Below are 27,711 nucleotides of genomic sequence, written 5' to 3' on the forward strand. Positions count from 1 at the left end.
TTATGAATTCTTCAACGAGGACACAGCCCTCTCGTTATTTACCTGTGTGGTCCGTTTCTTTGTCCGTGTTTTAATCTCACCGGCCAGTGTTTCTCAGGGTATCCCTCCCTAACATCAGTTCAATATACAAAATGCTTCTCTTGTGTAAGGGGTTACATAACAGCTTAACTGCCTCCTACTGAGTTGGGTAGCGGATTTAGGTGCTCCTTTTCAGTTATGCCAATGCTGAAATAAAGGGGGTTTTAGCCAACACAATTGTCTTTGATAAATCAGAAGTGTGGTGGAGAACTTTTAATTTAAACTAGCTGTGTGGGTCTGTGTTCAAGCAAAACACTCCCGAATGAGCCGAGATGTTATCCTAGTTATTTTCACCCAGGGAGGAAGGAGAGGAAACGGAGGGGAAACAACAATTAGTTTAAACAAAGCCTCCTGATAAAATCCTCCCCGCAGCTGACTTCACTTTCACCAACTGATCTTAAGGATAAGCATCACTGTGGAGGCTGTTAGTCGCAGTACGTGCTGCGACGATTTTGATGATAGTCTATTTAAAAAAAAGCTGAAGGAAATACAGTTCAACAAACTCTAATGTGACTTCAGCACATTGTGTTGATTCTTTCCAAATCATTAGTATGTTTAGTTAATATTTCCCCTCCTCCTTACTCTCCGTTTGACTGGCACTCTCCCGGTAGTGCAGTGCAAATAAACTCCGGAGCGTCACCATCATAAATAGCGGAGGCTCGTCGCGAACGCACATGTAAGCGCGGCCATGGCGCCCCTGAGAAACTGGGAGTGTAACCCCGCAGTGGGAGGAGGCGGAGCTCCAGCTCGGTGATGGGGAGGGAGGGGGGGCTCGTGGGGGAGGCGGAGTCTCGGTAGTCCTGGCAGGGCCGCCATTTTTGCAAAGGGAAAAGAGACTGGTCTGAGGGGATCTAATTTCTAAAAGTCGCCGTAGACTAAGGCACAGTTTTAACGGTTTCGAGTCGATTTGTAGCCCACGTTTAGGTCCCCGCGTAGAACAAGAGGCAAAGGATTTTTACAGGAAAGGACTCTGTAGAGGACACGTTTAAATACAAACATTTTAAAGCTTTGCTAGGGATCCGCAGTGTGTGGACAGAAGTATTGTTTTGGTTGTGGAAGCTGTGTGGAAAGCGACGGGGGTCTTACCCAGGTCCCCTTATTCGCTGTTCAGATCCTCCAGAGTGGACATAAAACGGTAAGTAAACTCCATTAAATGCTAGTTATGGAGTGGGCACAAATCCGACCTGTAAGGCTATTGTTGGCTTTAGTTAGCTGGCTAGGCACATCATGCTGATGCTGGCTAACGTAGTTGTATCAGCTGAGTTTAGCTTGCTACTTAACTAACATCGTTAATGTGGGATCTGTATGGGCTGATTCCCCTTTCGTTCACATTTTCCCAAATCAAACACAGCCAACTAGGTGACGTCGCTTTCTAATGTAAGTGTCAAGTTGGAAGGCGTAACGCCAGGAGACCACTTGCTAGCTAGCGCATGCTACTAGCTCAAATTAGCTTGACACAAACCGAGCAGGGCTCTGACTTTTATGTAGTGTGCTAATACGCCAGACGTCACACGAAGTTATCGGGCAAATATTATTTAAACATCGACGTGCTCCATGTGCCGCGTACTTAAGGCAACACTGGTTGTACATTATCTTTATGGGCAACGTAAAACGCAAAACGCTGCAATTAGATTAATGTCTGTCCCGTAGCCTAACGTGTAACATTTTCAGAGCCAGCCAACAACAGTAAGATAACCAGCAGGCAACTTGTCCTCACGACTGTTAATATTAATCCAGTGTAGACTGAGTATAAGTAACTGTTTGCTTTGAGACAGTGACGCTGCGGGCATTAGTGCGCACGGTTTCACCCATTTTAGTGTAAATAAAATTTGACCTCCCCATGAAACGCCGCTCGCTTTATTTTCAACTAGTGAATTTTACTGTACGTTACTTAAGGTCCTCGCTGCTGCAGCTGTTGACAAATCGCCTCGGGTGTATTTGTATCTTACTCCTAGGCGATGTTTTCAACATTGAGAAAAATGATAAAATTCGACATTAGTTATAAACTTGAATTTGTCGTGCTGGTTCCTTCTCACACAGAGCACGGGGCATTATTTCCGTTCAGCGACATCTAAACATGGCTTCTTTCCAAAGCCACAAAACAATGAGCTAATAACTGCATGTACACAGATATTTGAAGGTGTTAAAGTCTATTATTTTCAAGTCCAGGCAAAGCAAGACCAGCTGTTAGACTAACTTAGATGTCTGGCTACGTTGCGCAGTAATCTCATAGGCTGCTGAGTTTTTATAGAATCGCTGCTATGTCGAGATGAATTAAGGATAGATCCGATGTCAAAAGTGGAAGTGGTGGTTGTTATTTTGTTATAATCGAACTGAAAAAGTACATTTCGCGATCACTCAATTTAGATTCAGGGTGTATTGGATTCAAATGCTGCAAGCGTGGGGGAGGGGATGTTCCATTTGGGCTTCTCGTCTCAGTCAGACCATTTGTAACTCCATCTCGACAGGCAGCTCTGGCCACGCTGGACTATTTGTTGTTTTGCCCGACCTGAGACAATTTACCGCATGAGTGTGCAATCGGCTTTGGGTTTGCCCCGAGGAGTTATCTCCCAGCGCTGATGTTGTCGCTCTTTCCTGTCTGTGACGAGCAGAGCATTAATCCACTTCTTTCGTGCCGGAGCTAGCTTACCCTGCTAACCCTCTGCGCATTAGCTTCTTTGCCATCGCTAGCTTTGTGCGCTGCTTTCCATCGTTATTTTTGGCCCTTTTTATATTCACGTCCTCATTTCATATAGATTCCGAGTACCGCCGTGTTAAACGGTGTTAATTTCACTGTCTGAAAAACACAGATTTAAAAAAAAAAAAAGTCACAACTAGGCTGCTTCGTGCTTCGGTTGTTTCACTGCCCCGACACCATTACAATCCTGTTACACTTCCAGAGGCCATTGCTGGCCACGGTTGCTAGCAGGTTAGCTTGCTAGCTCTGCTTTCGACGAATTCACACAAAAAACGTAATGGTAACAACACATAGACTAAACCGACAGAGTGATACTTAAGGTAGAGTGTATGAAAGAGGCGATTGAATGCATTCTTGGGGATTTTTCTTCCCATGGCGAGGCTCCCCTGGCTACACGATTGTCTCGCCGTCCTGAGAAAAGCGCTTTGAAAATGGCGACAGCACCAGGGAGTTGTGGTAACATAATAGCAACGTTGTGCCCTCCACACCCCTATCGGCAGGACTGACTGCAGCGCCGACACACTCACTGGGAAGCAACTACACAACATGTTTCATCCCCCAGAAAAGAAAAAAAAAACAGTTGCTCTCTGGCATAACAATAACGTTAAATAATCCCTTCCATACCACAGTTTTATTGCGCCGAGTATCCTCCAATAGTCATACTTACTAATGCTCCTCTGCCTATTCCCTAAATGGATAACAGAGCCATGAAACGTGCGTCACGGCTCCTGCTTGTGTTTTTTGTTGTAATGTTGAATGATGAGGCATGAAGATTATTATTGGAAATATTAGACAATAAGTGCAGATTGGGAATGCGTTTAAGAGCCTGGCGGTATATTGTTTTGGCAGCATTAAGTTCACGAAACCACACAAACACGATTTTTAGTCAATAACATCTATTCCTGCTCTGCTTCTTAGCTACATCTGAGCTGCCTGGGATATTTTACTTAGTGAACTGTGTTGTGTAGTTTGTCCCTCACTCATGGTTTGCGTTTTCTCTCTACTGCTTTGTGTTAAACTCTTCTCATGGCAAAAATGCTGTCAGTGTTTACAGAAATGCTCCTAATTGCAAGTAGGTTAGTTATCACTGACAAACATTAGTCATTTTAATTAAAATAGTCAATTTAACTGAATAGATTGCTCGTTATTGTTTAAGCTTGTTAACATACATAAACCTGCTCAGGCAGATACATCGGTTTCTATAGACACCCCAAAATACCATGGATGTTTGAGGCAGTGTTTGTATTTACCATGGTGATACGAAGGCCTGCAGTTGCACAACAGATATTGTAAAAAAAACAAGAATACCACTATTTCTGAGCACATACAATATTATATGTTTTAGACTGTTTATGAATGCTGCAGTCACTTGTAGTTTTCAGGGCTGTCTCCTACGTCACCACATGGGACATACTCTGGTACTTTTGAGCTCAAATGCCTGTTCATAACTATTGCCAAGAAGCATTTTTCTCTCTCTTCTAGTTACACATGGAGGGACACAAAACAAGATTTTTATCGCTGTCCAAACCATGAATGTGATTTGCATGTCTTCAATCAGCTTGAGTTGTTGTCAGCCTCAGTGTGGACTGATAGTACTTACTTTATTATACAGTGGTGTATTTGAGTAAAGCAGGACACAGGCTTTGGCACACCTGAGTCGTATATAAAAAAAAAGAGAAAGACCATAGCAGGCAGTGTAAGGTCTTTGTATCATTATTCATAACATATAAGTATTACTGAGTACTTGAATGGCCTGCATAGCGGCTGTCCATTAAGAATTAGATTCTTGGTAATGAATTTCAGCTGCCTGTGGATAAGGATCACATAATGCGTAGCAAAGGTTCTTCTATTCTGAGGATTTTTTTTACTGCTAAATGAGTAAGAGGGCCTTGCTGTGCGTAATTAGTCTCTGCTACATAATACACAAAATTGCCTGCCACTGTGTTCTTCCTTGTAAAGATCACAGGCCCCTGCACTGATATTCATTCTTTTTCTTCATCTATCTACATGATAATGGAGCTTGCAGTGGTAAATACCTGACTGCCTGTGTGTGTGCCTGGTTGCCTTGTGTAGCAAAGTGCATTTGCTTGCTTTGTTGACAGAGATGGTGACGAGAGGTGAGCTGCCACAGGGACAGATTGCTCTTGCTCGGCAGCCAGGAGACATGACAGTCTCAGATGACACACCTTTCTACACACCCTAACCTCAAGACAGACTTTCTGACACACTTTATTCATAAGCCACAAAACTTTGTTTTCACTACACTCAGCAGAAAGGGCAACATAATGTAGAAGGCAAGCAAGTGCACAGGGTATTTATTGGCCTATTAACATGTTGGTAGGACAGTTGAAGGCCCCAGACACCCCAGCTTTCTCTTTGATGCCCATCCTGCACTTGAAACAGCTTCCCTTGTTTTTCAACTTGTCCCTGTCTCCAGACAATAAAATGTCATCCTTGAAACAGTTGCACTGCTGTGCAGGCAAAGCGTGAGTCTCTTTACATGCACACCTTACAGTGAGGGAGAGGAAAAGGTTGTGTGGCCATGGTATGGTCTCCAGTGATCTCACTTGTATTGTACCCAGACCTTGAGAGACCCAAAGACAAAGCTGCCTGGCTCTGGGGCCCAACACGGTCACATGACATCCCAGCTGGGACAAGAAGCCAGGGCTCAGGTGACCTGTTTTTGTGCTGCTAGCTGGGCCGTAATAGATCCCTCTTTAAACTCACAAGCCGCCTCCCTGACAGGTGGCTTTAGGGCTGGGGATGCTGAAGCGGCAACTTTACTACACCTCCTTAACCCCCTTCATGTTGATGTGCATGTTACAGTAATATTCAAGGGGAGCTGGACAAGGGAGGATAGACTTAATGATGAGGATGTGCCATTGATGTTGGTGATGTAACGCCATTGCGGTCCAGGCGTGAAATTGATCATCAAACTCTCCTGTAATGGGACCTGAGTGGCTCTTCCTGTTGTGCCCTGTAGATCATGTGTAGCCTCTCCCAGTTTTCTGCACTCACAGAAAGACCCATGTATAGCTCACATTTTAGTAAAGATTTCCTGAATGCTGCAATTAGCTTGGCAGCTGCATATGTGCCTGCTTGTCACTCTGTAATCAGGAAATGTTTCTAAGTCCCAAATCATATGAGCCCTAACCAGCACAGCCACACAGATAACTATGCAGTATGGAGTGAATAGAATACTGTTGTGTAATGCACACCTGTCTAATTTACAAATGCTTAAAGTAACTCACTGTTGTCCATACACAGCCTGGTCTTGATACTCTGTAGGTAGGAGTGAGAGGGAGATAGAGAGATTATACCCCGGGGGTTCTCAGTGAACAGACATTACTCAGACTACGGGAGGGCTGTCCCAGCTTTGCTGCCAGAACCCGTTCCTACTCATTTTAACTCGCTCACTTCCTCTCTGTTTGGATATTGGTTTTCTTTTCTGAGTCTGTATTTTATATTTTTCTCCACACCATATCATGCAATTTCCTAACAACAGAATTATGTGAACATTCTTAAAGCTCCAAACAATCCCATATGGCAGATTGTGACTGCCTATAACAGATCCATATCTCTTCATCAACCTGCTGCACTGCTGGCCCTTAGCCTTTATTGTTTACTAGTTGCTAGTTAGTAGACAATCACTGCAGCACCACTCTCTCCTCATCATATGACTCGTAAGTGGGCCGGTCTTAATAGTTTGAGGTGTTGGTTTGCACACACAACAACAGATTTCCTATCACGACCACAAAAATTGCTTGTGTAGACGTTCACGTCTATATCCCCTGCTGTATTGATGTATGGCTTCACCTTCAGTGCTTGAGTGCACAGGGAGTGCTGGCAGCAATGGGTACACTCATTTATGAAGGACGGGGCAGATGCAGTCTGTCCCACTGTGGGCACCATGAAAAATAAGGCCAGGCCTACATTCCATCTGGGTCATGTTTCCTGTATATGTGACTGCATTTGTATGAGTTTGTTTTATCTATCTGTTTATAAGCTGAGTCATAGCAGCCAGCAATGAGGATGGTGTGAAGTCACATCAGTTTGGCAAGAGGGCTGTGGGATTTAGTTGGAATCCCTCATTTTCTCTTGCTCCTCCTACTTATCGAAAAACATAATCTGCCCAGACTTGGCTGTGAAAACAAGAATGAAAACGCTGTTACACATGGAGCAGTGGTAATAAACTGAGGAGAGAGGGAGGCTGTTGTCTGTAACGGCATGGTCTGGTGTGATGGTGTGGGTTTTCCCTCACTGACTTCAGTGCGGTTCTGTCTTAAAAGGATAGTTATTCCCCACACAATGACGTGACTGTGTTCCCTCAGTGAAGGAGAGAAGGAGGAGAAAGAGACTGGGTTACGCTATGTGCTCCACTCTGCCACCCAGAGTCCATCCAGGTCTAGGCTGTATAGCGTCACTGTCAGACAGACCCCATGTACACCTCCCCCACCCTGCTGCCCTCTGTAATGGAGGGGCTGTGGATTTCTAAAGCTCCCTAAGGCGCATGGAAATCAACTCAGAGAGCACAAGAAAGATGAACAGTTTGAGAAAAGAGACACACTGCAAACCAAAGCCACTTCCATCCAGTAGCTCATTCTTACCATTATCCACGTTCGCTCTGTTTTCCTTTGACTGTGCCCCTGTTTTACTCATCCTCCCTGTGCATGTTTCCCCTTTCTCCCCCCTTCGGTCCTCTGAAGTGTCTCCATAACAGCGTAGGATTTGGGCAAAGGTGGCTTTAAATGGTCTTCCCACCCTCCTTGTAATTAGGAACTGTGTCTGCGACACTCCCCTTCCCCTCTGCTCCGCGCTGCTGTCTCGGGTTTATTTAGGAAGTGCACAGAGGAGGGGGAGAGAAACCCAGCCGGGTGGGGTGACTGGGCACAGGAAGGGGGGTGGTACTTTTTCTTTTTTCCTTTCTTTGGCTGCGTTTCTCCACGGTGACGGACATCTCTTCAAGAGGAAGTAGGAGGAGCAGTCAGGGGCAGTCACAGCTCAGCTCAGATTTAGTCAGGAATGCTGCTGTACTGTACTTGTTTTTCTCTTGCCCTTTGTCTGTCTTGACTGGCTGCAGCAAGTGCAAATATGTTTGCATGCTGTTGGGAGAGTCTCCTTTTATAGAGGAAAGTTTTTAATGACAGGTCTGGGGGTTATCTGTCTGTATGCTTGTATGAAGGGGGTTGTATATGTGTGAATGTAAGCTTGTGTGCGCATTCCTTTGTAGTGACACCAGGATTCCCCGGATGAAGTGAAGAGTGGACCAGGGAACAGACTGGCTGCCTTAGAGGGAAGCTATTTACCAGTGTGAAAACATACTGGGCCTCTCAGATAATACAAAGAAGGGGGGAGTTTGTCATTTCACTTTTTTGGCAAACTGCCCTATCCTTGGTGAAAGAGTGTTCTGGTTACATCAGCTTCCATCATGAAATGGCCCTGTCTGTGATACAACCACACTGTTTAAACTAGTCAGCACACCACAATCAGAGGAGAATTTGGAAAGTGATCCTATCAGTGGCTTTGGCTGACACACAGACTCACAGGGGTCTCCTTCCTCCTATTAATTAGGCCTGGAGCTGACAGCTGTCATGTCTGTGAGCCACTGACCAGTCCTGCTGGCTCAAATGGCACATTTGGATGATTTAGTCATTGAAATTACTCTGACTCTTACAATTTTGAAATATCTTGTTTTCTACAAAAGGGGCAGAGTGGTCACAATTGACAGCTTGTAATAAAAGTTTTCCTGGAGAGAGACGGTACATGTGTGAAGACATCAATTAGAGTGAGGTTTGTTTTTTTTTGTTTTTTTTCCAGAGGACATGCCGAGGCCAGAATGGGCCAGTACCTCAGAGGCATGCAGAGACAGGTTTGGTGATGATGGTGTGTTATTGCTTTCTACTTTTGTGAAGTCTGCCCCTATTATACACATGACGCATTGTTGCTTTGTAACCCCTCTCTCATCTTCAACCCTGTGCTGAGATCTGAGCCTTTGTTTGGCCCCAGAGTGCATAAGCAGGCGGAGGTGTGACCTCCAGCCTATTTTGTCTCGGCATCTGTCCCTCCCACTAATCCCGCTTATCAACAGAGCTCTCTGTATCAGGGGCAGCCACACTGACATATGCTCTTGTCTGGATTCACATCAGACACAAATGCATAGTTTAATATTCTCATTAATATTATACCTAGTGTTTAATTTATGTAGCCATCCAAACTCAGACTTGATGATCAAAAGCACAGAGCATGCGTTGCCTCACACCTCATATAATTAGCCATTCGAGGCTTTATGTTGCAGGGGTGTTTTTATCTCTGTGCAATACAAGAAATACTAGCAGCAGTAATGACAAAACCATAAGCTCTCGTAAAGAAAATGTGTGTACCTACAGTTATGCTTAGAAAGATTTTGTGTGTCTTCATTTTCTTCATCTCTAGTGCTTAGAATAGAGCAGTCCTCTTCTGTCGAAAGGGGGAAAAATGGCCTCTGTGTGTTTTGTCCTGTGTGCGTTTTCCTGCCTCCTTTCATGGCAGCTGGCTGCTTCATGTTCTCTTGCTCCCCTTTGTGGGAGCTTTCTTACAGTGCAGCCCATTCCTGGCAGATAGTGTGTAGAGGTCGCTTTTGCGCAGTTCACAGCTGCAACTCAGGCTTCACCTTAGCAGTATCGTATCCTTTCGTCTTTTCATCAGGTTACACCTCAGCTTTGTGAAAGGGGAAATTCCTTTCAAACACTGCCCTGTTAAACACTCTTCTAGGTCTGAAAGTATGAATCATGCATCAACGTGTACTGGAAATACCCCAGTTTTCAATATATGTAATTTCTGGTTTGCAAGATGCTGCAGCCTTCAAAGTGCTTTGTTCTTGGAATGAAAGAAATGACACATTGTTGAGGTGATCATCATCAGTTTATACTTGTAATGATTCTGCTTCACAATTATAATTGTCTTTGCTCATTCTTGTTTTTCTTCTTCCTCTCTTCTCCTATTGTATGTTCAGGCCTTGTGGATGCACTTAGATGTCTGCAATGACTGCTGTGGCTGGCATGCCTCAGTGTTTTGGACTCCCATTCTCTGGACTCAGTAGGACAAGAACTGATCAGCAGAGAACGTCATGAGCATAGTCATCCCAGTAGGGGTGGACACAGCAGACACCTCATACCTGGACATGGCTGCGGGCTCAGAGTGAGTAACAAACACACAAGCCTTCACTGCTCATACCTTTTAAACCTCTTCACTTCCTCCCTTGATTTTATCCATCCTCGTCAACATTCACAGTCCCCCCCCCCAAAAAAAACCATTCACCTAATCTCTGTTCTCCTCTGCCACCCCTCTTTAGTGTTATTCCACTCAACACTCTTATTCAGTGTAATATGATTTCTCCTGTGCCCCTTCCTTTGTATATGCCCCAACATGCCCTCCATAATGACTGCAGCTCTGCCATCTTTTTCTTCTGCGTGGCTTGATTCAATTCTCTCTTTTTACATAGATCTTCTCGTAAAGGTTTACAAAGTTACCATTAATGGGAAAGGAATTTGCACTCCATGGTAGCAGGGCCCCTCCAGTGTCAGGCTTAATGGATAATTCTGTCTTGCCATTGATTATACTAGCACTCAGCTATCGCTCATCATACAGACCTTCTCAGTGGCTATAGTTCTCAGCTATAACCTACATCTTCCCATGTGAAACGAGCTGTAAGCACAGAATGTAGATATGTTTGTGCAGTCTGTGTTTATAACAACTGCAACGCACACATCATTTTGCTTGATTCCTCCCTAATGCTTTACCTTAATGTTTGGACATGTGTACACTGCATCCACTCAGTGAAGCAGAAATGGTGCATGGAACCATGGCAACAAGCCTCCTGTTGCCCCTCCTCTCCTTCCTATAGTCTTGTCAAGGACATTGCCGAGGCTTTTTCTGGTCAAATAAATGAAGCAAGAGGTTCGCGTATGACTACAGAATAACACACGTCATCAACTTACGAAGGGGTTTCTGTCTCTTTAAAAGAGGGAGAGCACTCCCCTCTGCCTTCATCAGAGCTGTTGCCCTGACAGCTTGTGTTGCCATGGTATCTGCACCTCGCTCCCCTCCCTTCCCTCTGCACTGCGCAGGGCCTGTTGCCATGGTCACTGGCCTGAGTGACAGGTGGCCCTCACATAGATATGGCGTCTTAAACAGTCCCCTGCAGTCCACTGCATCCCCCCTGTTACCCCCCTCCTCCTCCCCAGAGAGGACTGCTGTCACCGGGGGTAGGCGTAAGCCCCTTGCCGCTCGCTCTTTGTCCATCCATATTCTGCAACCGATCGCCTGCTGCAGATTTACTGAAAAGCAGATAACAAGCTTGAAAGGGGCTTCCACCTGCTGCTGCGCAGAGCCCATCCAGACCAGAGGGACAGAGCGCTGCTGGACACACACACACACACACACACACACACACACACACACACACACGCATACACACACGCATACACAGCTCTTTGGAGTATTGTGAGTGCGCCAGCCAAGTCTGGAACAGCGGGGCTGGCTACTCACCAGAGAAAAACAGCGTCACGTCCTTTCCACATCCCCCTGAAGTCTGCAGCAGCGTGACCAGCTGTTGGCTAATACGGTGTGTGTGTGTCCACAGTGACACACGGAGCCTAGCGTACATGCACACGATGACGGAATACGTAGTGTTGCCATGGCAGCGAGAGGGAGCTCTTCAGGAGCGAAGGCGTTGCCTCTGGCTCTTCAGTGCTGCTCTTTTTCTCCTGCTGTTGATCTCTGCTTTCTCCACACTTGTCTACTCCGTCTCTTCAGCCTCCCTCAGCAGGTGTTTGCATTTTAAGAGACATCTGTTCCTCATAAATACCTGACATTGATGAGCTCTAAACTGTGCACACCAAACAGCCACCTAAATTTCAACTACATGCTCCCAAAATGTTGTTAATTCCACTGTCTTTCTCTCACACTTTTCATGGCTATGACATGATCCATAGTTGTTTGTGTTGGAGCATGATCGCACCTGGCTGTCTTATGTGCGATGTTCTCTGACTCGTGTCTGTCTGTTCCACCTCATAGTGGTGGAGACATGAATGACACAAACCCTCCAGTTATGCACACATACTTTCAAACATGCGTCCTTCCCGCTAAACAGGCTGCCTCACTTGTTTGTCTGCTGTCCGTGACTGTCACCAGCTCTGCTGTGTCCTCTGTCTGTGTTAAACAGGAAAGTGTGGATTAAATACGTCCTATCCAACACACAGCAAATATTGCTTGAGCCACTGAGTGTTACAGTCTGTGGTCAGATCTTAAATGCTGATATTATAAAATGTAGGCTTTGGTTATAGTAAACTTTGCTGCACAAGCTCAATGACTTATGTCAGGCTCTTTCTTCAGACTTAAATGTTAGGACAAAGTTGTCCGTATGACAGTTAATCTGCTGTCTACACACACACGTACACACCTTACATTGGGCCCACCCCCAGACCTTGTTCATGCACTACATTTTCACTTTGACAGTGAGTACTTGAACAGCAATACGCACAGGAAGTGTTGCACAGTGCTCTTAAGGCATGCAACAAGAGCAAAAGGGCTGAGAACAGGTATCGTAAAACCTTTTACATTAGACTTATTTAGAAAAGAGCAGTGGTTTGATGAGGGCGGAAGGAAGGAAGAGGAAGGATGAGGAAGCAGTGCGATTCTTTTATTCAAAATTTCAATGTCATTAATGGCTGGACTGCCTGCTTGGACATGATTTGTATCTCCTCATAGTGCTTGATCTTGTGGCTATATTTCTTTTTTTTTTTTTAATAGGGTTTTCAAAATATGTCAGTTATTGAGTCACGGAATAAGCAAAGTGTTTAAGACAGAAATGCTACATGGCCTCTACAGGGTCCCCCTTAGAGGGTTTTTGTACCCATCTTACTTATTTTCCCTAAGGTTGTTCAGTTGGCTTCATCAGTTTCTCCACGTGTTTTGCCCTCTTCATTGAAACTTGCTGACAGTTGCCCTCATGGAGTTACGTAAACTAAGCTTTCAGTTTTTTTCTCTGTGTGAAGATAGAAAGCAGAAGAAAAACAAGCTCAACAGCTACCACACAAACTCTTTGCTGGTTCTATGATTTAGAGATTTCCTGACAGGATTCAATGAAAAGAGGGGGTTCGAGTGGTTTTTGTATGATTGAAGCATTAACCAATGTGGATATCTGCTCAGATGAATAGATACAACACATTACCCTGAACACTCTCCTTTTGAAATGGCTCGCTTGTCCTGTAGTGTTCAGTCCCTCCTCATATTTTTACCACCTCCTTTTGTGTTCTCTCTTCATACCTGATTATCTTGTCTCGTGCCATTCGTTTGGGCAGTTTTACTTCCCTCTTCTTTAAGAACCTCCCTCTCAGCAACTGAAGAATAGATTGATCATGTCATAATAAGAGTGGGTTGGTCTCAAACTGCCAAACAGGATCTCTCAACAGCTGCACTGTGATCCAGTGTAAAGTGAATTTACCGGTTTGTAATTAATAAGCTTGAAAAAGTTACTTGTTTTGTCTGTGAAGGAGAGCTAGCACATGATTGTCAACAGTGTTTCACATAATAAAGCCAGCCTGTTCAAGTAGATCTTAGGATTTATTTCAAACCTTTTTTGGGGGGGCTACTCACCTGGATGTGCTGCAGTAACTGAGCAGCTAGCAGGCATTTCTCTGTATTAGTGTTCTGCATGTGAAGTTTTTTTTCAGGGACTTCTAGAAAAAATCTCATGTTAAGGGAAGGAAAGTTAGGTGTTTTGACAGTCAAGTCTGATTTTACTGCCTTTGCTTTATTCTATTGCCCCTCACAATGTGACATGTAATTTCCTAAACATGTATCCATACTAATTCTCTGGCCAGTATCTCTCAATTTCAACAGCCGTATTTCCCTGTTTCCCTATTCAACCCTCCTGACGCACATTCACTTCCTCACACTGTTGGAAGGGAACAATGCATGACTTACTCCGGGTAACCTTGTTGTCTAAGTTTTACACAGAAATGTTTTTCTCTTTGTGTTGTTGCCCAGCAGACCAGAATCAGTGGAGGCGGAAAAGTCCAGCTACCCACACCAGATCTACAGCAGCAGTTCACACCATTCCCACAGTTACATTGGCCTGCCTTATGCTGTGAGTACGCCCATCCTTTTCTCATACCTGTTTCAAATGACCTACAAACTAAAAAAAACAAAAACCTCCTACTGCTTATCACTCAATCAGACATACCTGACACACAGGCAGAAATAGAACATTGACCTGTAATGAACAAACCTCTTTTATTAAATATTATTCAATATAATAGATAAAATATTAAATATTCAAGTATTTTTGATTTGTTTGTTATTTTGATGAAGTTTATCATGGCTACTTTTCATACCGTAACTTAAACAGACAAAACAATTGAAAAACTATCAGCAATTAATTAATTATTTGATAATGAAAGAAGTTATTGGGAGATGATTGTCCTTCTCACACGCTCCATTTTCATCACTGCCAGTTTTGCTTTGTGAATTTTCACTTCCATGGTCAGTTACATGCACCACATGACTCGTGTGTGTTGGATCCCTTCATCAGGACCATAACTATGGGGCGCGACCCCCACCTACACCACCGGCCTCCCCTCCCCCCTCCATGTTGATCCGACAAGGAGAGGGTGGGTTGTTTGTCCCAGGGGGCCAGGACGAAGCATCCAGGGGCACCACGCTCAGCACCTCAGAGGATGGCAGCTATGGGGCTGACATAACCCGGTGCATCTGCGGCTTCACCCATGATGATGGCTACATGATCTGCTGTGATAAGTGCAGGTAAATAAATCATTTCTACACAAGTAGTCACACTTCAAGGATCTGCCCCCCCTCCAATCCATTCAAATTTGTTTGGGTTAGTTATTCTGTTGTCAATGACTCAGACCTGTGCACTAACTGAGACTCAAACTGATTTTTTTTTTTATATATAAACAGTGCCTGGCAGCATATAGACTGCATGGGCATTGACAGGCAGAACATTCCTGAGACCTACCTATGTGAACGCTGCCAACCACGACACCTGGATCGAGAGAGGGCCATCCTGCTGCAGACCAGGAAACGAGAATGTTTGTCCGGTAAGCAAAACAACATATATAAAGTTTCAGTAAAGGCTGTCTAAAACCCTTGCGGTCTAATTTACATCAGTATAATTTTTTTTCAAAGGTAAAGTAAGATGGGTACAGGTAGAATATATGCTACCTGTAACACCACTTGTTTTGAGAACTAATTTCCCCAATGCTTTTTAAGACATTAAGTTTGATAAGTTTTCTGTGGCCGATCTTTTTTTTTTTTTTTTTTTTTTTTTTTTTTTTTTACATAGGTCTTTCAGTTCTGCTTTTACAGATTTTTTTCTTCTTTTCTTTTTTTCATGGCTGCAGCAAATGGCCAGCTCCTGAGTGAACAGAGCAGGTTGTAGGCTGTGTTAGGCTGCTGCCTCCTGCTGGCTAAGTCAAATGCTTTTCATGCTCAGCCGGTGACATGCTGACACCTGCTGGCCAATTTGGAAACTGTGTCTTTCTGATCAAATGACATGCCTCATCTCTTATTATTAATTGACTTGCTCTTTTTTGCCTACAGCAGTTGTAGCTTTTTATAGTTCAGTATATTTCGTTGTGAAACACTCTAATAATGACCTGTATGTTTATTTATTTATTCAGATGGGGACACCAGTGCTACAGAAAGTGGGGATGAGGTGCCGTTAGAATTATATTCCACCTTTCAACACACGCCTACCACCATCACCCTGACTACTGGCCGTCTCGGCAATAAACAAGCTGATAAAAAACGCAAAAAGAGTGGTGAAAAGGACCCTCCGGCTTCTTCTGCCCGAGCTAAGAAGGTCAGCGTTGACTCATTAATTAATAATGAGACCAAGAGAGGCAGATTATGTATTATATGCTTGAACTTCAAATAACATTAAAGATTCAATTTCTTTGACAGGCCTTCCGGGAGGGGTCCAGAAAGTCCTCCAGAGTAAAGGTAAGCTAACACAAGCAATACACAACCTTTGTCTTTAGTTTCAAATCGAAACAGGAGCCATATGTAATAATCGGTCTGCTGTAATTTTCAGGGTGCAGCTCCAGAGCAGGAGCCAACTGAGCACCCATCTCTGTGGGAGAACAAGATCAAGACGTGGATGGAGCGTTACGAGGAGGCAAGCAGCAATCAGTACAGTGAGGATGTCCAGGTCCTGTTGCGTGTAAAGGAGCAAGGCGATGGCAAGAGCTTGGCATACAACACGCATCCAGCCTCTTTCAAACCACCTGTCGAGGTATAATGTTGTGTACAGCCTATAATCTAAATTTTTAACTGCATAAGGATGCCCAAACACTCCTTTCAACCTTTAGTTTACTAATTATTCTACACGGTTTTGGGTGTAACTTTCTGTCTGTATTTTAGTGTAATTTAACACAGTGCTTCCTCCAGATTCTGGACTCATGTGTCACTGTATCTCTTTCAGAGTCAAGTTCAGAAGAACAAGAAGATCCTCAAGGCGGTGCGAGACTTGGCCCCAGACTCCCTCATCATTGAGTACAGGGGAAAGTTCATGCTTCGACAGCAGTTTGAGGCTAATGGATACTTCTTCAAGAGGTCAGGCTGTTATTCCCAAGTCAAAATGATTTTTTTCTTTGACTTGAACGTGAATCAAATGCTGCTGACCTGCTTTTTCACACAGGTCAAACAAATTAGCCAATATTAAGTGCTGTGGGAAAAAGTCATTGGCAGATATGCTGTGCAGTTCATTATACTGAGTTTTTTTTTTTTTTTTTTTTTTTTTTTTTTTCCAAGGCATGCATTAACCTCATTTGCTTTCTGTTTTTAGGCCATACCCATTTGTATTATTTTATTCTAAATTTGATGGGCTGGAGATGTGTGTGGATGCCCGCAGCTTTGGCAACGAAGCACGTTTCATCCGTCGCTCCTGCACCCCCAATTCAGAAGTGAGGAAACATCCTGGAAATTGAAACTTTCTTTTTAAAGAATTTAAACAGCCCTAATGCATATTTGTACCATGTATCCCTCTGTGGTTATTGCTCATCAGCTTTTATTGCTGTTTTGCTAATACACCCTCAGGTGCGGCACGTCATTGAAGACGGTATGCTACATTTATACATCTACTCACTGAGGCCTATAACCAAGGGCACAGAGATCACCATTGGCTTTGATTTTGACTATGGCAGCTGGTGAGTTGTATGGAGTAGCCTGCAGCATCAGAGGAGTATTGCAAGATAATTTTCCTTTTGACTTAATATTTTTGTTATTTTAATATGTGCAGTAAATACAAGGTGGATTGTGCCTGTGTGAGGGGGAACCAGGAGTGCCCGGTGCTGAAGCACAACCTGGAACCCACAGAGAACCTCGGCTCTGGAGGCCGGCGCCGAGGTAGCCGTAAGGACAAGGAGACGGTCCGGGATGACCAGGGCCAGAACCAGAACATGGGTTTGGATGGCGAGGGGAAGGGCAAGAGCGTAGGTGACAGCAAACAGAGAAAGCTCTCTCCTCTCCGGCTCTCCATCTCAAACAACCAGGCAAGATCACACTTTTATGATCATCATTAAATGCACTAGATTTTTTAACCTCTTCTTTAATACTCTACTGTTTACGTGTGACAGTGATACACTTTTTTTTTTTTTTTTCCTTTTTCTTTTTTTGGGGTTTAAATACATTCACCCTTGTGTTCATGCATGCAGTATTTTTATTTTTTTTTTTTTTTTCCTGAAATGTTCTCTGCATGTTTTCCTACTTAGTTACATCCTACTTAGTTCCCTTTTCTCCTATCATCCCTCTATCCATTCACGTTTGTCCCCTCTAGCAACTTATTTTGAAAAAAATATGAGATTTACTGCACAAGACACTTTGTGCCAATTGTGTGGCAGCAATGTGTTGCCGTGTGTTATGCTTTTGTGCAGGTGTCCGGGTTTCAACAATCAGAATAGCATCTCTCTTGGATGCAATAAATGCAACAGAATTTTAAACATCCTCTGTCATCATAATAGCTATATTAACTTGTAGTGGTCAAGCCAACTTTTTATAACACTGGAGTATTCTATTCCAGGAAAATCTTTTTTTTTTTTTTTTGCCCCAAAGTGTATTTGGATATTTGGTGCCTGACCATTTAGAAACCAGTCCATTGTGTCCCATAGCCAAGATTGAGCTAAGAGTTGTGTCTGAGCTGGAAGGAAGAAAAAAGGTGTCGGTATACTATCCATATCCCCACCCCCACGCAGCGCACACATCACCTGCCACAGTGTTGAAAGAGGGTGCTGTTTTAAGCCATCATTTCTGAACGAGCTACTGTGCACTGTGCTTGACCCAAGACAAGTTTGGAGCAGGTATGTTTTGTGCACAGGCTGGTCAGGAAAGACAGAACACACCAGTTACGCCCCCCCTTATATCTTTTCAGATTACTCCCCCTGCCTCTATCCCTCACCTCCCCTCTCCTCCACTCTTACCTCTCTCCCTCTAGTCTGTAGCCAGACTGAATGACCAGCCATGATAAAGCGCCATACCCCACTCTCCCCTCCTCTTTCAGGATCCTGAGTTATATGAGGATCTAGAAGACAAAACCTCCGTTAGCAATGAAGTAGAGATGGAGTCAGAGGAGCAGATTGCAGAGAGGAGGAGGAAGATGGTAAGTGTGCCAAGCTAGGGGCCTCCAGCTTTTTTGCCATACAGCCACCCAGCAGAAATAGCAAAAATAAAAATGTCCCCTGCTTCTCTGGGCATGGACTATTTGTCTGCTCATGGAGTTGTGGCTTGGATAGGAGCAACTTTCCTCTAAATCTCTTCCTGAAACCTACCTTCCTCTTCATCGCTCGTCTACTGCAAGCACTCCCACCATTGTCAGTGTCCCTGTTGCTGTTTTGCTTCATCTCTCGTTTGTTTTTGTTTTTTTTTCCTCCCTCCTTTTAGTACTGACATCCCTCTTCTTCTTCTTACAATAATGAGGCTTCGTGCTTGTGTGTCATTTTGCTGCAAAATTTATTTTCCTGATTTTTGTCACCATGACAGAAAATTAATGAGCATCCAGTGCAACATGCTCATTCACACATCTCTTGTCAGCCGGACCAAAACCAGTATATTGCGTCGTCTCACATCCTGAAACAATCACCCAGTGTGCATTACAGTTTGAGTATAGCACTACTGTTGCCTTCATTGTGGCCACAAATGGCCAATTACTGGTTAAACCACTCTTTCTCCTTGCCAAACAGCCTTATGTCCCAGAGCGATGAGATCAAACACCCACGGGCGAGCATGGTACACTATACTGACACACCGACACACACACACAATCTCTCCCTCTCACTCTTACTCTCTCTCCCTCCCTGGAAATTACCCCGCAGTCAGCTCCATTTCACACGGTGGACCCAAGGTGTAAAGTGCTGACTCATCTTTGGCCAACATACAGTTCTGCCAATGGCCAGACAGGAATTGATGGTTGAAGGGAGCGGGGGGGCTGCAGAGGGTACGATGTTGTTGCCAGGGCCATATTGACTTTGGGAGATCCAATAGGCTGCTCTCTGTCGAATGTTGCCCGGGAGGGAGCTCTGCTGGTGGAGCAAAGAAGCATGCATTCACACGACAATCACAAGTAGAGTAGATGCATGTGGGTGTTGTAAATCCATGCCGCGACAAGGTGCGGGGGAGATAACATCAGTGTGTGTTGGCATGATATCGTGCCTACTTAAACAGAAGGCCCGTTAGTTTAAAAGTCATATCCTGCCCATTTGTATAACGGCTCCCAAACTGAATGTTTGGCTGTGTAGGCTGGATTTGGGTTTATTAGTGGCATTTCTTTTGCTTGGTAATGCTTTAAAACTGTGTTTTATGTGGATGCAAGTTTCTACTGTGACATACAAGGCTATTACATGACATGTGAGAACTTTGTTTTTGAGAATATAATATTCTTATTTAAGGTGCTTTTAGACTATGGCAACAATAGTCTCTTGCATGCCACATTGTGCAAAATTGCTTCATTAAAATTTTGGGTCCAGTTGTTGGATACCTTTTTGAGTTGGATGCATTGTAGTGCTACATTATAAATAGAAAAATTATAAACAAACAGTACTTTTTGAGTCCCACAAACCTTAATTTTTGTTTGTTTGTGTGAATATTAGTGATTCAGATTGAGAGAAAAAAACATTGTTGCCATTTTTCTCTCAGTTGTGCAGCTTAATGAGGCCTCAGTAAGACTGTAATGTGATTTACACATTGGGGGGTTATTAAACCCTTGAAATGGTATGTTGAAACTTCAACATCAGCTATTTGAGGAAATTCCTCTAACTTACCTCAACATTTCATAGTTTGTCATTGTGATATTCCTGAATGTCTGTCAATAGTTGCTAGTGGTCTGTATAGTAGGTTATTAAGTAATATTTGCGGAACCTGAAATACTACAAGTGTCATTAGTCCAGATGTATCCAGTGTTTGTGAAGCCTTGTTTAGGGGGGACATGTCTCTTCTAAACTGGGCTGTCTCTTTATTGAACATTCAGGCCAACCCAGCGGAGCAGTCCCATCTCCCTGTCGGGGCGGCTTCCAGCTGGAAGGGACTGAAACATAAGGAGGTAAACGACCCATACATAGCCAACCCCACTCCACCCATTTACCAGCCCCCCCCCTCACCCACACCCCCAAATCTCTGAGAGGTGTACTACCCGCGTACTAACTATCCGTCTTTATAGACATCAGTCTTCAGTCTGACCAATGCAGATATGCGTGTGTTGTTTCAGTATGTTTCGTGGTATGAATTTATTTTCAAAGGGGGCATCTGAGTGAAGGTGGACCGCTTTGATTTTGGTGGAGGTAGCCATGGTTTATGGAGCTGGGGAAAATGAATGGCTCGTTATGCATACAAGAACACATTAGGCATGTTAAGTTATAACCTCTTGGTGTCCCAGTCACTTTTTACACAACCTCACAACATTTTCCTGTCGCTTCTGTCTGACCTTCTCTCCTTTTTGTTTCTCTTGCTGTGAAAGCGAGTGGTCATTTTCTCACTTTGTCTCTGCACCCAGCTAGAAAGGCTTTCTATGTGCAGCACATATTAACCAGTTGTATCACCAACTCTGGGGTCCTGTGGTTGAGTAGTACTCCATAGATTAATCCCTGTGCTCCCTTTTCCTTTTCTTCATCCTTTCTACCAATCCCACAAATGAACCCTCTCCAGACACGAGAAGAGAGGAAGATGGAGGCCATCCTGCAAGCCTTTGCCCGTATGGAGAAGAGAGAGAAACGCAGAGAGCAGGCCCTGGAGCGAATCGGTAGTGTCAAGTCAGAGGTTGGGGGCCGCAGTGACATCAAGGACGAGCCTCCAGCCACACCAGAGACAGCAGATTCTCCAGCTGTCATGCAGGTGAGAGCAGACACATAAAAACTGTCTTGTTTGGGTTGCTTTTGAATGTTTGGTGACAAATACTTGAACAGGAGTGCAGAGAGTCCAGGTTCCCTTGTTAATGCAACTTCTGCTCTGTTAGCCCTGGATAAACAATGTTTTTTTTTTTTTTTCCTGAAGTAATATTTCATATGGGCTTAATGGATACTTAAGATTGGCCAAATAAATAAAAAACATTTTGATTAATTAACTCTTCAAACAGTTTTTATCAAGAACAAATTTCTTGAATATTACCCCAGAGGCAGATATTTTTGAGATCATGTTAAGCAGTTAATTGTTTTGATATTTGATAAATCCCGCGCTCTCTCTTAAAGCCACTTCTGGAGGTGAAGGAGGAGCCAGGATTGAAGCCAGCAAAGGTCAGAGGCTCCAGAAACAGGAAGAGTTTCTCAAGAAACCGAACACACATCGGCCAGCAGCGCAGGCGAGCTCGCACCATCAGCACCTGTTCTGACTTGCCCCCAGGCTCTCCAGCTGAGTCTGTGGAGCCTCTGACCAATGAAGCTCCTGAAGGAGAAACCCCCTCTGCACCAGAGCCAGAGGCCATCACTTCCCAAGCACCGGACACCAGCCCCCCACACAGCAGCTCACCTGCACCTGACAGAAACCGAACGGGGAGCAAGAGCTTCAAAACTAAAAAGGTACATTTAAATCTTATTTCTGCATGTACAGCAATGTCAGTTACTGAGCTGCAGTGCAACTGTGGAGCCTGAAGCTTGACTGTTTCAAACTAATTTCGTTTGCCAAATAAACAGATAATTTCAAATACCTTGAAGCTACCAGAGATGCTGTATCTTGTCAAGATGCTTATTGATTTGCACCTTTCAACAGCACTTTGTCAGTGAATGGGTTGGAGAGAAGCAGCAGGACCGCGGTGCAGTGAGAACACCAGAGCCAGCCCCGGAGAGACCACTGAGAATAAGCAGTGACCCTGAAGTACTTGCCACGCAGCTGAACGCCCTACCAGGTATGGCCTGCTCGCCACAGGTCTACAGCACGCCCAAACACTACGTCCGCTTCTTCTCGCCATTCTTGGCAAACCGCAGCCCCACCACTCCTGGAGTCCCCACAGGGAGGCGGCGATCCAGAGAGCTGCCAGAAACACCACCAACAACAGGCTCTTGCAAGAAGGTACAGAGTCCTGCTTCACAAATCTAAACATCTACCAATCTGCTAAACTCGTCAAAAAGGAAGAAAATGTTGCTACTATTCAGCTGCTTTGACATTTATACTTAAGTTATCAATCCTCATCTCTTCCTCACAGCGGTGGTTGAAGCAGGCTCTGGAAGAGGAAGGCTCCACCAGCCCAGCCAGACGACCAAGCCTACTCATGCCGAATGAGGGACCTCTGAGTCCCTCCATTAATGGAGACTCTGACAGCCCTTTACCCTACAACGGCACCTGCTCGCTACCAGGTATGTCTGAGAGAACTCTGTACTCGGCACTATGTTACAAAAGTCAATTTGCAAAAAAGCACCCGGATAAAAACTCACATCGACACTTTTCTCCATTCAGAGTTGCCCACGCCTTTGAAAAAGCGGCGGTTGAGTCCTTTAGATGCCTGTATGTCCGAGAGCTCAACGCCCTACGGCTCCCCTTGTGCCACGCCCACAAGGGCAGATCAATCGGAGATACCTGCAACACCTGTCTTACTGGCCACCCCACCACGTCCCCGAACAGAGGAGCCAAGTACAGAGCCCAGTACCCCAACACAGACACTTAATGCCCCTCAGGAGGTAAGACTAGAAGGACCCCACTGAGGTTTCATCTTTGCTTACACGAAAAGAACTAGATTGATGAAATGTGTTCTTGTTTGTTTTGCAGAGTGAATCTTCAATGGAGAACTCACCAGAGGTCAGCCGGAAACCCAGTGTGCAAGAGGTGAGTGGAGATCACAGCAGGATATCCAGTTCATCCTGTTTTTTTGACTAGCATTTCTCATATTTGTGTGTTGTGATACATTAATGGTATGTTTAAATTCTGAAAAAGGCCTGGTCTGACCATGACGCTTACCCAGTGTTGATTCTCCCCCTCTCACCAAGGCCGATCGTCCCCCTTCGTTGGTCTCGCCTCCGTGCATTAGAGCTCCCATCTCTGATGGACTCTTGCCAGAAGCCAAGGGGTCAGTTCCAGAGAGTCCGCAGCCTCCAGCTGTGGAGTCTGTGGACTGCATTGAGGACAGAGCCGATGGTGGGGTTATAGAAGGCAGTAACGAGGCTCCCTCATCTGCAGAAACATGCGCTTCCTCTTTTCCTGGCTGGATAAAAAGCCCAGAGAGAGGCGCTAATGGACCAGCTGGCCTGAACTTCTCTCCAGTCAACTCAAACTTGAGGGACCTCACTCCCTCACATACCCTGGAGCCTCTGGCAGCTCCCTTCAGGCCTGAGGCTGCAGCTGGGACTGCAGCAGGGCCCACAGCTGGGTCGGTGCCATTGGTTGGCACTCAGGCCACCTTCAGTGAAGGCCAGGGGCAGCTCTTTTACCCCTGTTCCGAGGAGGGAACTTCACTTGGCTTCTCGCGCTCACTGAACGGGGATGGCACCAATGAGGTGGGAGGTTCAGCACAAAACCCTCCACAGAAGAAAAAGGTAAATTCGCAGAATAATGTACAGATGATGATTTACTGACTTGTTTGAGTCATTTTAAAGAATTGCTCAAATTTCCAACAGTGAAGAATTGTAGCTTTTAGTTTCTTTTCTGCTGATAAATGTAATATTTGGGGTTGGGGAAAAAAAACCCAGCAATTGGAAAACAGCGCATAGATTAGAGATTGCACTGGGACCATTTGACTTTTTACGAGAAAACAATTTTTTAGCGAGCTGAGAAAATAATTGGGAAATAAATCAATAATTGAAACAGTTGTTGAGTGCAGTGCATCATTGACAAGACTTTCAATCTATATATTATTCTCTCTAAGACATGCATTGACTTTTGTACGTGTCACCTTTTGTTTGAGTCCTAATGCAGCCTTCAAATAGGAACCCTTAGCTCCTAACTGATATCAAACTTCTGCTTCTTAGGTTTCCCTGCTGGAGTACAGAAAGCGCCAACGAGAAGCTCGTCGTAGCGGCTCAAAGACGGAGTGCAGCTCTCCTGTTTCCACCGTGCCGCCTTTGATTGTGGACGCCTTTCCTGTCGCTCTCGAGACCACCAGTGAGCCTCCTGTCCCTCCTGCTCCCACTGCTCTCTGCAACACCACTGCCACCACCATCACTGTAAAGGACCCCCAAATAAATGAGGAGGCAGAGACTGCTGCAGAGAAAGGAGAGAAGGAAGGAGAAGGACAGTGGTATGTGCTCTCAAAAATACAGTGAGTTTGTGTCATATTAAGGACCACATATATTATCAACTTTAACCCTTCTATATATAGATATATATGTACATATACACACATTTGATGGATATACTTTCTGCTGGAAATAAGATTTGAACTTCCCTGATCCCTTCCTTCAGGACGTCATCGACTTCTGTCGAGCAGGCCAGAGAGCGGAGCTACCACAGAGCTCTGCTGCTGAGCAAAGACAAAGACACAGGTGAGAATGAGGACCCGTACTGTGAGTCAACAGCACCAAGGGGTGTTTTATCATTTATCATCAGCTGTTGTGTGCTGTTCTAGATGGTGAGACAGAGGGCGGCGATACACCCGCACTGAGAGACTGTCCATCGCCAAGTGTTCAAAAGACCCCCACCCACGCAGTGAGTCATCATCATCGGGATTTTGATTTATTACTTTCGGACATTGTTTTTATTTTATTTAACCATTATGATTTGAAGATCTGATATAGATAATGTTCCTAAAAAGTGTCCTGTCTGCCCCCCCCTTTTCAGCCCTGCTCTCCAGGTGGTCTTGCTCAGCCTCTCAGTCGGTCAGCGAAGGAGGAAGACACGGATGGTCAACCTCGCACGCCAAATCCAACGAGCCAGCCTTCAAGCAAGCCTGCAGTTCCGAAGTCAGCTCCTCTGACCCCAACAAAGCTGCATCCTAACCCGTTGCCCTCCTCCCCGGTCCACTACCCTGGATCGTCACTCCTCCATTCTCCGAAGCCTCAGGCTCAGGGCTCGCCGTACCGCAGCCAGAGGGCGCTGTTCTCTCCTCAGCCTCAAAACCAGCCGCAGCCCCAGGCTCCGTCTGGCCCCACACCTTTCCCCCAGTACAACTCACAGGGTGCTCCACCGCCTCCTCCCCCTCCTCCACCAGCACCACCGGTCTCCACAGCATACTTTCCCAGTCAGAGCGCCTCACCTGGTGGACCCTTCCCTGGGTTTAAACCTGCTGTCTCATCCCCATACCCTCCTGGTTCACAGTCCTTGATGCAGACTCTTCCCCACAGCGTGCACTATCAGAGCTCAACTGCTCCACCACCTCCACCACCCCCACCGCCACACCCAATGCCTGGCCCTGCTCTGCTGCACGTCAACCTGCAGCCTCCACCCATCCAACAGCACCAGCTCATGCTGACCACTGCTCCTCCACCGCCTCCTCCCCCACAGGGCCAGACCTCCCAACAGCAGCAGCAGCAGCCCCCTAGCGGCAGCACTCTGCTCTCACTCACCCCCCCTCCGCCTCCTCCCCCACCTCCCCCAGCACCTTCGACCAACGCTCCGATGCAGCCCCATCACTTTCAGAACTTAGGGGGGTTTCAGCCAGCAATGCTGCACCCAGGCACCGCCCCCAATCCGACAGTGCCCCAGTCTGCGTACCCCCCACCCCTTCAGCAGACCGGACTGCCTCCGCCTCCCCCTCCTCCTCCCCAGCAGACTCAACAAGGCCAGGCCCAGGCCACTGCCCCCCAGATGCCTTCTGGGACTCGTGGAGCTCCTGCGTCCTCAACCCCCTTCCACAGCTCGGGGTACCTGAGCACAGGGTGGCATTGACCGCCCTCTCTGCTGTTGGCCCCCACCCCCCAGCAGCCCCTGAGAACTCTGCCTGAGAGGGGCATGTACCATAAGCTGTAAATATGTTTTCTATGTACCTGAACACATGGCCAGTGGAAAAACAGCAGATTGTGGGATAAAAGGGTACTTTTTAAAAAATAAACAAACAAAAAAAATAACAACAAAAAAACAAAACAAGGACAGAGCATTTTAGGAAAAAAAGACAGTGAACTAATCTTTGAAATGAACTGTAGAAAAATGAAGATGGACGGTTCCCCCGGTGCTCATAGCCCTCTCTCTCTGGCCTTTATTTTGCTTTTATATAACCTTCCTGTGATGGAGAGGAAAGCTCTCTGTTCCGTGTCTTGTTTGGACTCCCATTGTAAGGCCCCGCACTTTGTTTATCGATTGACATTCCAGCCTATACCCTCTATCCCCGTCCCTCCACCTCTTCCTCTTTTGTCAGTTATTCCTTTCACTTCCTCTTCTTTCTTGTCTGTTGTCAGCTCTCTGCACCATTTATTTGTTTTAACTTAGCGGCTCATTATAGCAAAGAGAAAGCTTTTTGTATAGAGAAAAAAAAACAACACACAATTATTTTTTTTATTCCTCTGTCTAAACAAATATCTGTTCACCGCTGCAGATTCACAAAAGACCCATTTCTGGGAGCCTGCCTCACCGACCTGGGAGGCTGCACTCGTGCGTGGTTTGTTTGTAAGTGCGTCAGTGTGCTTGTGCATATGTGAACGTGTGTGGCTTCTTTGAGGAGGGCTCTGTGTGTTAGTGTGAGTGAGTGTGTGTGTGTGTGTGTGTGTGTGTGTGTGTGTGTGTGTGAGGAGAGAGAGAGATTGTGTTTAACGGGTGCTCGTAGTCTTCTGAGGTAGGCAGAGTGGTCTCACCCACAGGTAGGATGTTAGCGGTTTATTTTTGAATATCAATGGTTATTTGTAGAAAGTGTAATTTAATGTATAGGTGGTTACTCCAGCTTTCACCAGAAACAGGTTGTAAATATTTGCTTCTTTTCTTTTCTATGCTTGTACAATTCGCTCCCATCCCATTTTGAACTATGGTTGTAAATATGAACGCTCTTCTTGGCAAAGCTGAATGTTTCTGTGACTGTAGCATTATTTTTATTTTATTTTTTCCCTTCTCTGGACTCTTCAACTTTGTCTTTTTTATTATTTGTGTGTGTGAGTGTATGTTTGTGTGGAGGGGAGAGACTCACAGACACTGCACTGGTTGGCTATTTTCATGGTTCATTATAATAAATCACTGTAATAACAGTTTTATACCACTTGTGGTGACATGTGTCTCTGGGAAAATTTGTGCCACCTTCTCTACTGCCAGTGTCTTTGTGAAAAAGGCAAAACCTGCTCTCAGCTGACAGAAAACACTGAATGATTTGCTTGATCACAACAAATTTGTACGAGATGCCCTACTGAACTCTTCATTAATCCAGATCATCCCAGGCAGATTCAAACATCCATCTGTACAGCCACATAAAATATGGAGGATAGCACGCTGGTGTCTCCCAGGTCCTCTGTTAGTGAACATGACATCATGATGAATGGAGATCATTAGTAGTCAAAATGTTACATATGCATCACTGTTCATATCATTATTTAACATTTTAAGCTGTTACA

At 45.1% G+C, this 27,711-nt stretch overlaps 1 protein-coding gene across 9 annotated transcripts; it reads left to right on the forward strand.

Moving 5' to 3' along the window:
- The first annotated feature begins 895 nt into the window (after positions 1-895).
- On the forward strand, positions 896-27,362 carry kmt2e (lysine (K)-specific methyltransferase 2E). 9 transcript variants are annotated; one of them, XM_029494957.1, is made up of 26 exons: positions 896-1,213; positions 8,594-8,659; positions 9,768-9,952; positions 13,805-13,904; positions 14,349-14,578; positions 14,735-14,874; positions 15,457-15,638; positions 15,740-15,778; positions 15,870-16,070; positions 16,260-16,390; positions 16,623-16,740; positions 16,874-16,983; positions 17,076-17,328; positions 18,333-18,431; positions 20,295-20,366; positions 20,969-21,154; positions 21,508-21,834; positions 22,025-22,324; positions 22,458-22,608; positions 22,709-22,929; positions 23,018-23,074; positions 23,236-23,781; positions 24,214-24,503; positions 24,647-24,726; positions 24,810-24,889; positions 25,022-27,362. In XM_029494957.1, exons 3-26 carry the CDS (start codon positions 9,882-9,884, stop codon positions 26,066-26,068), a joined length of 5,031 nt encoding a protein of 1,676 aa, XP_029350817.1. In that variant the 5' UTR covers positions 896-1,213; positions 8,594-8,659; positions 9,768-9,881; the 3' UTR covers positions 26,069-27,362. The 9 variants fall into 9 exon arrangements, with proteins under 9 accessions (XP_029350817.1, XP_029350816.1, XP_029350820.1 ...); XM_029494956.1 differs by lacking the exon at positions 8,594-8,659; XM_029494960.1 differs by lacking the exon at positions 8,594-8,659 and having other exon boundaries at positions 24,214-24,482.
- The last annotated feature ends 349 nt before the right edge of the window (positions 27,363-27,711 follow it).

Source organism: Echeneis naucrates, chromosome 23, assembly GCF_900963305.1.
Source record: "Echeneis naucrates chromosome 23, fEcheNa1.1, whole genome shotgun sequence".
Classification (NCBI taxonomy): domain Eukaryota; kingdom Metazoa; phylum Chordata; class Actinopteri; order Carangiformes; family Echeneidae; genus Echeneis; species Echeneis naucrates.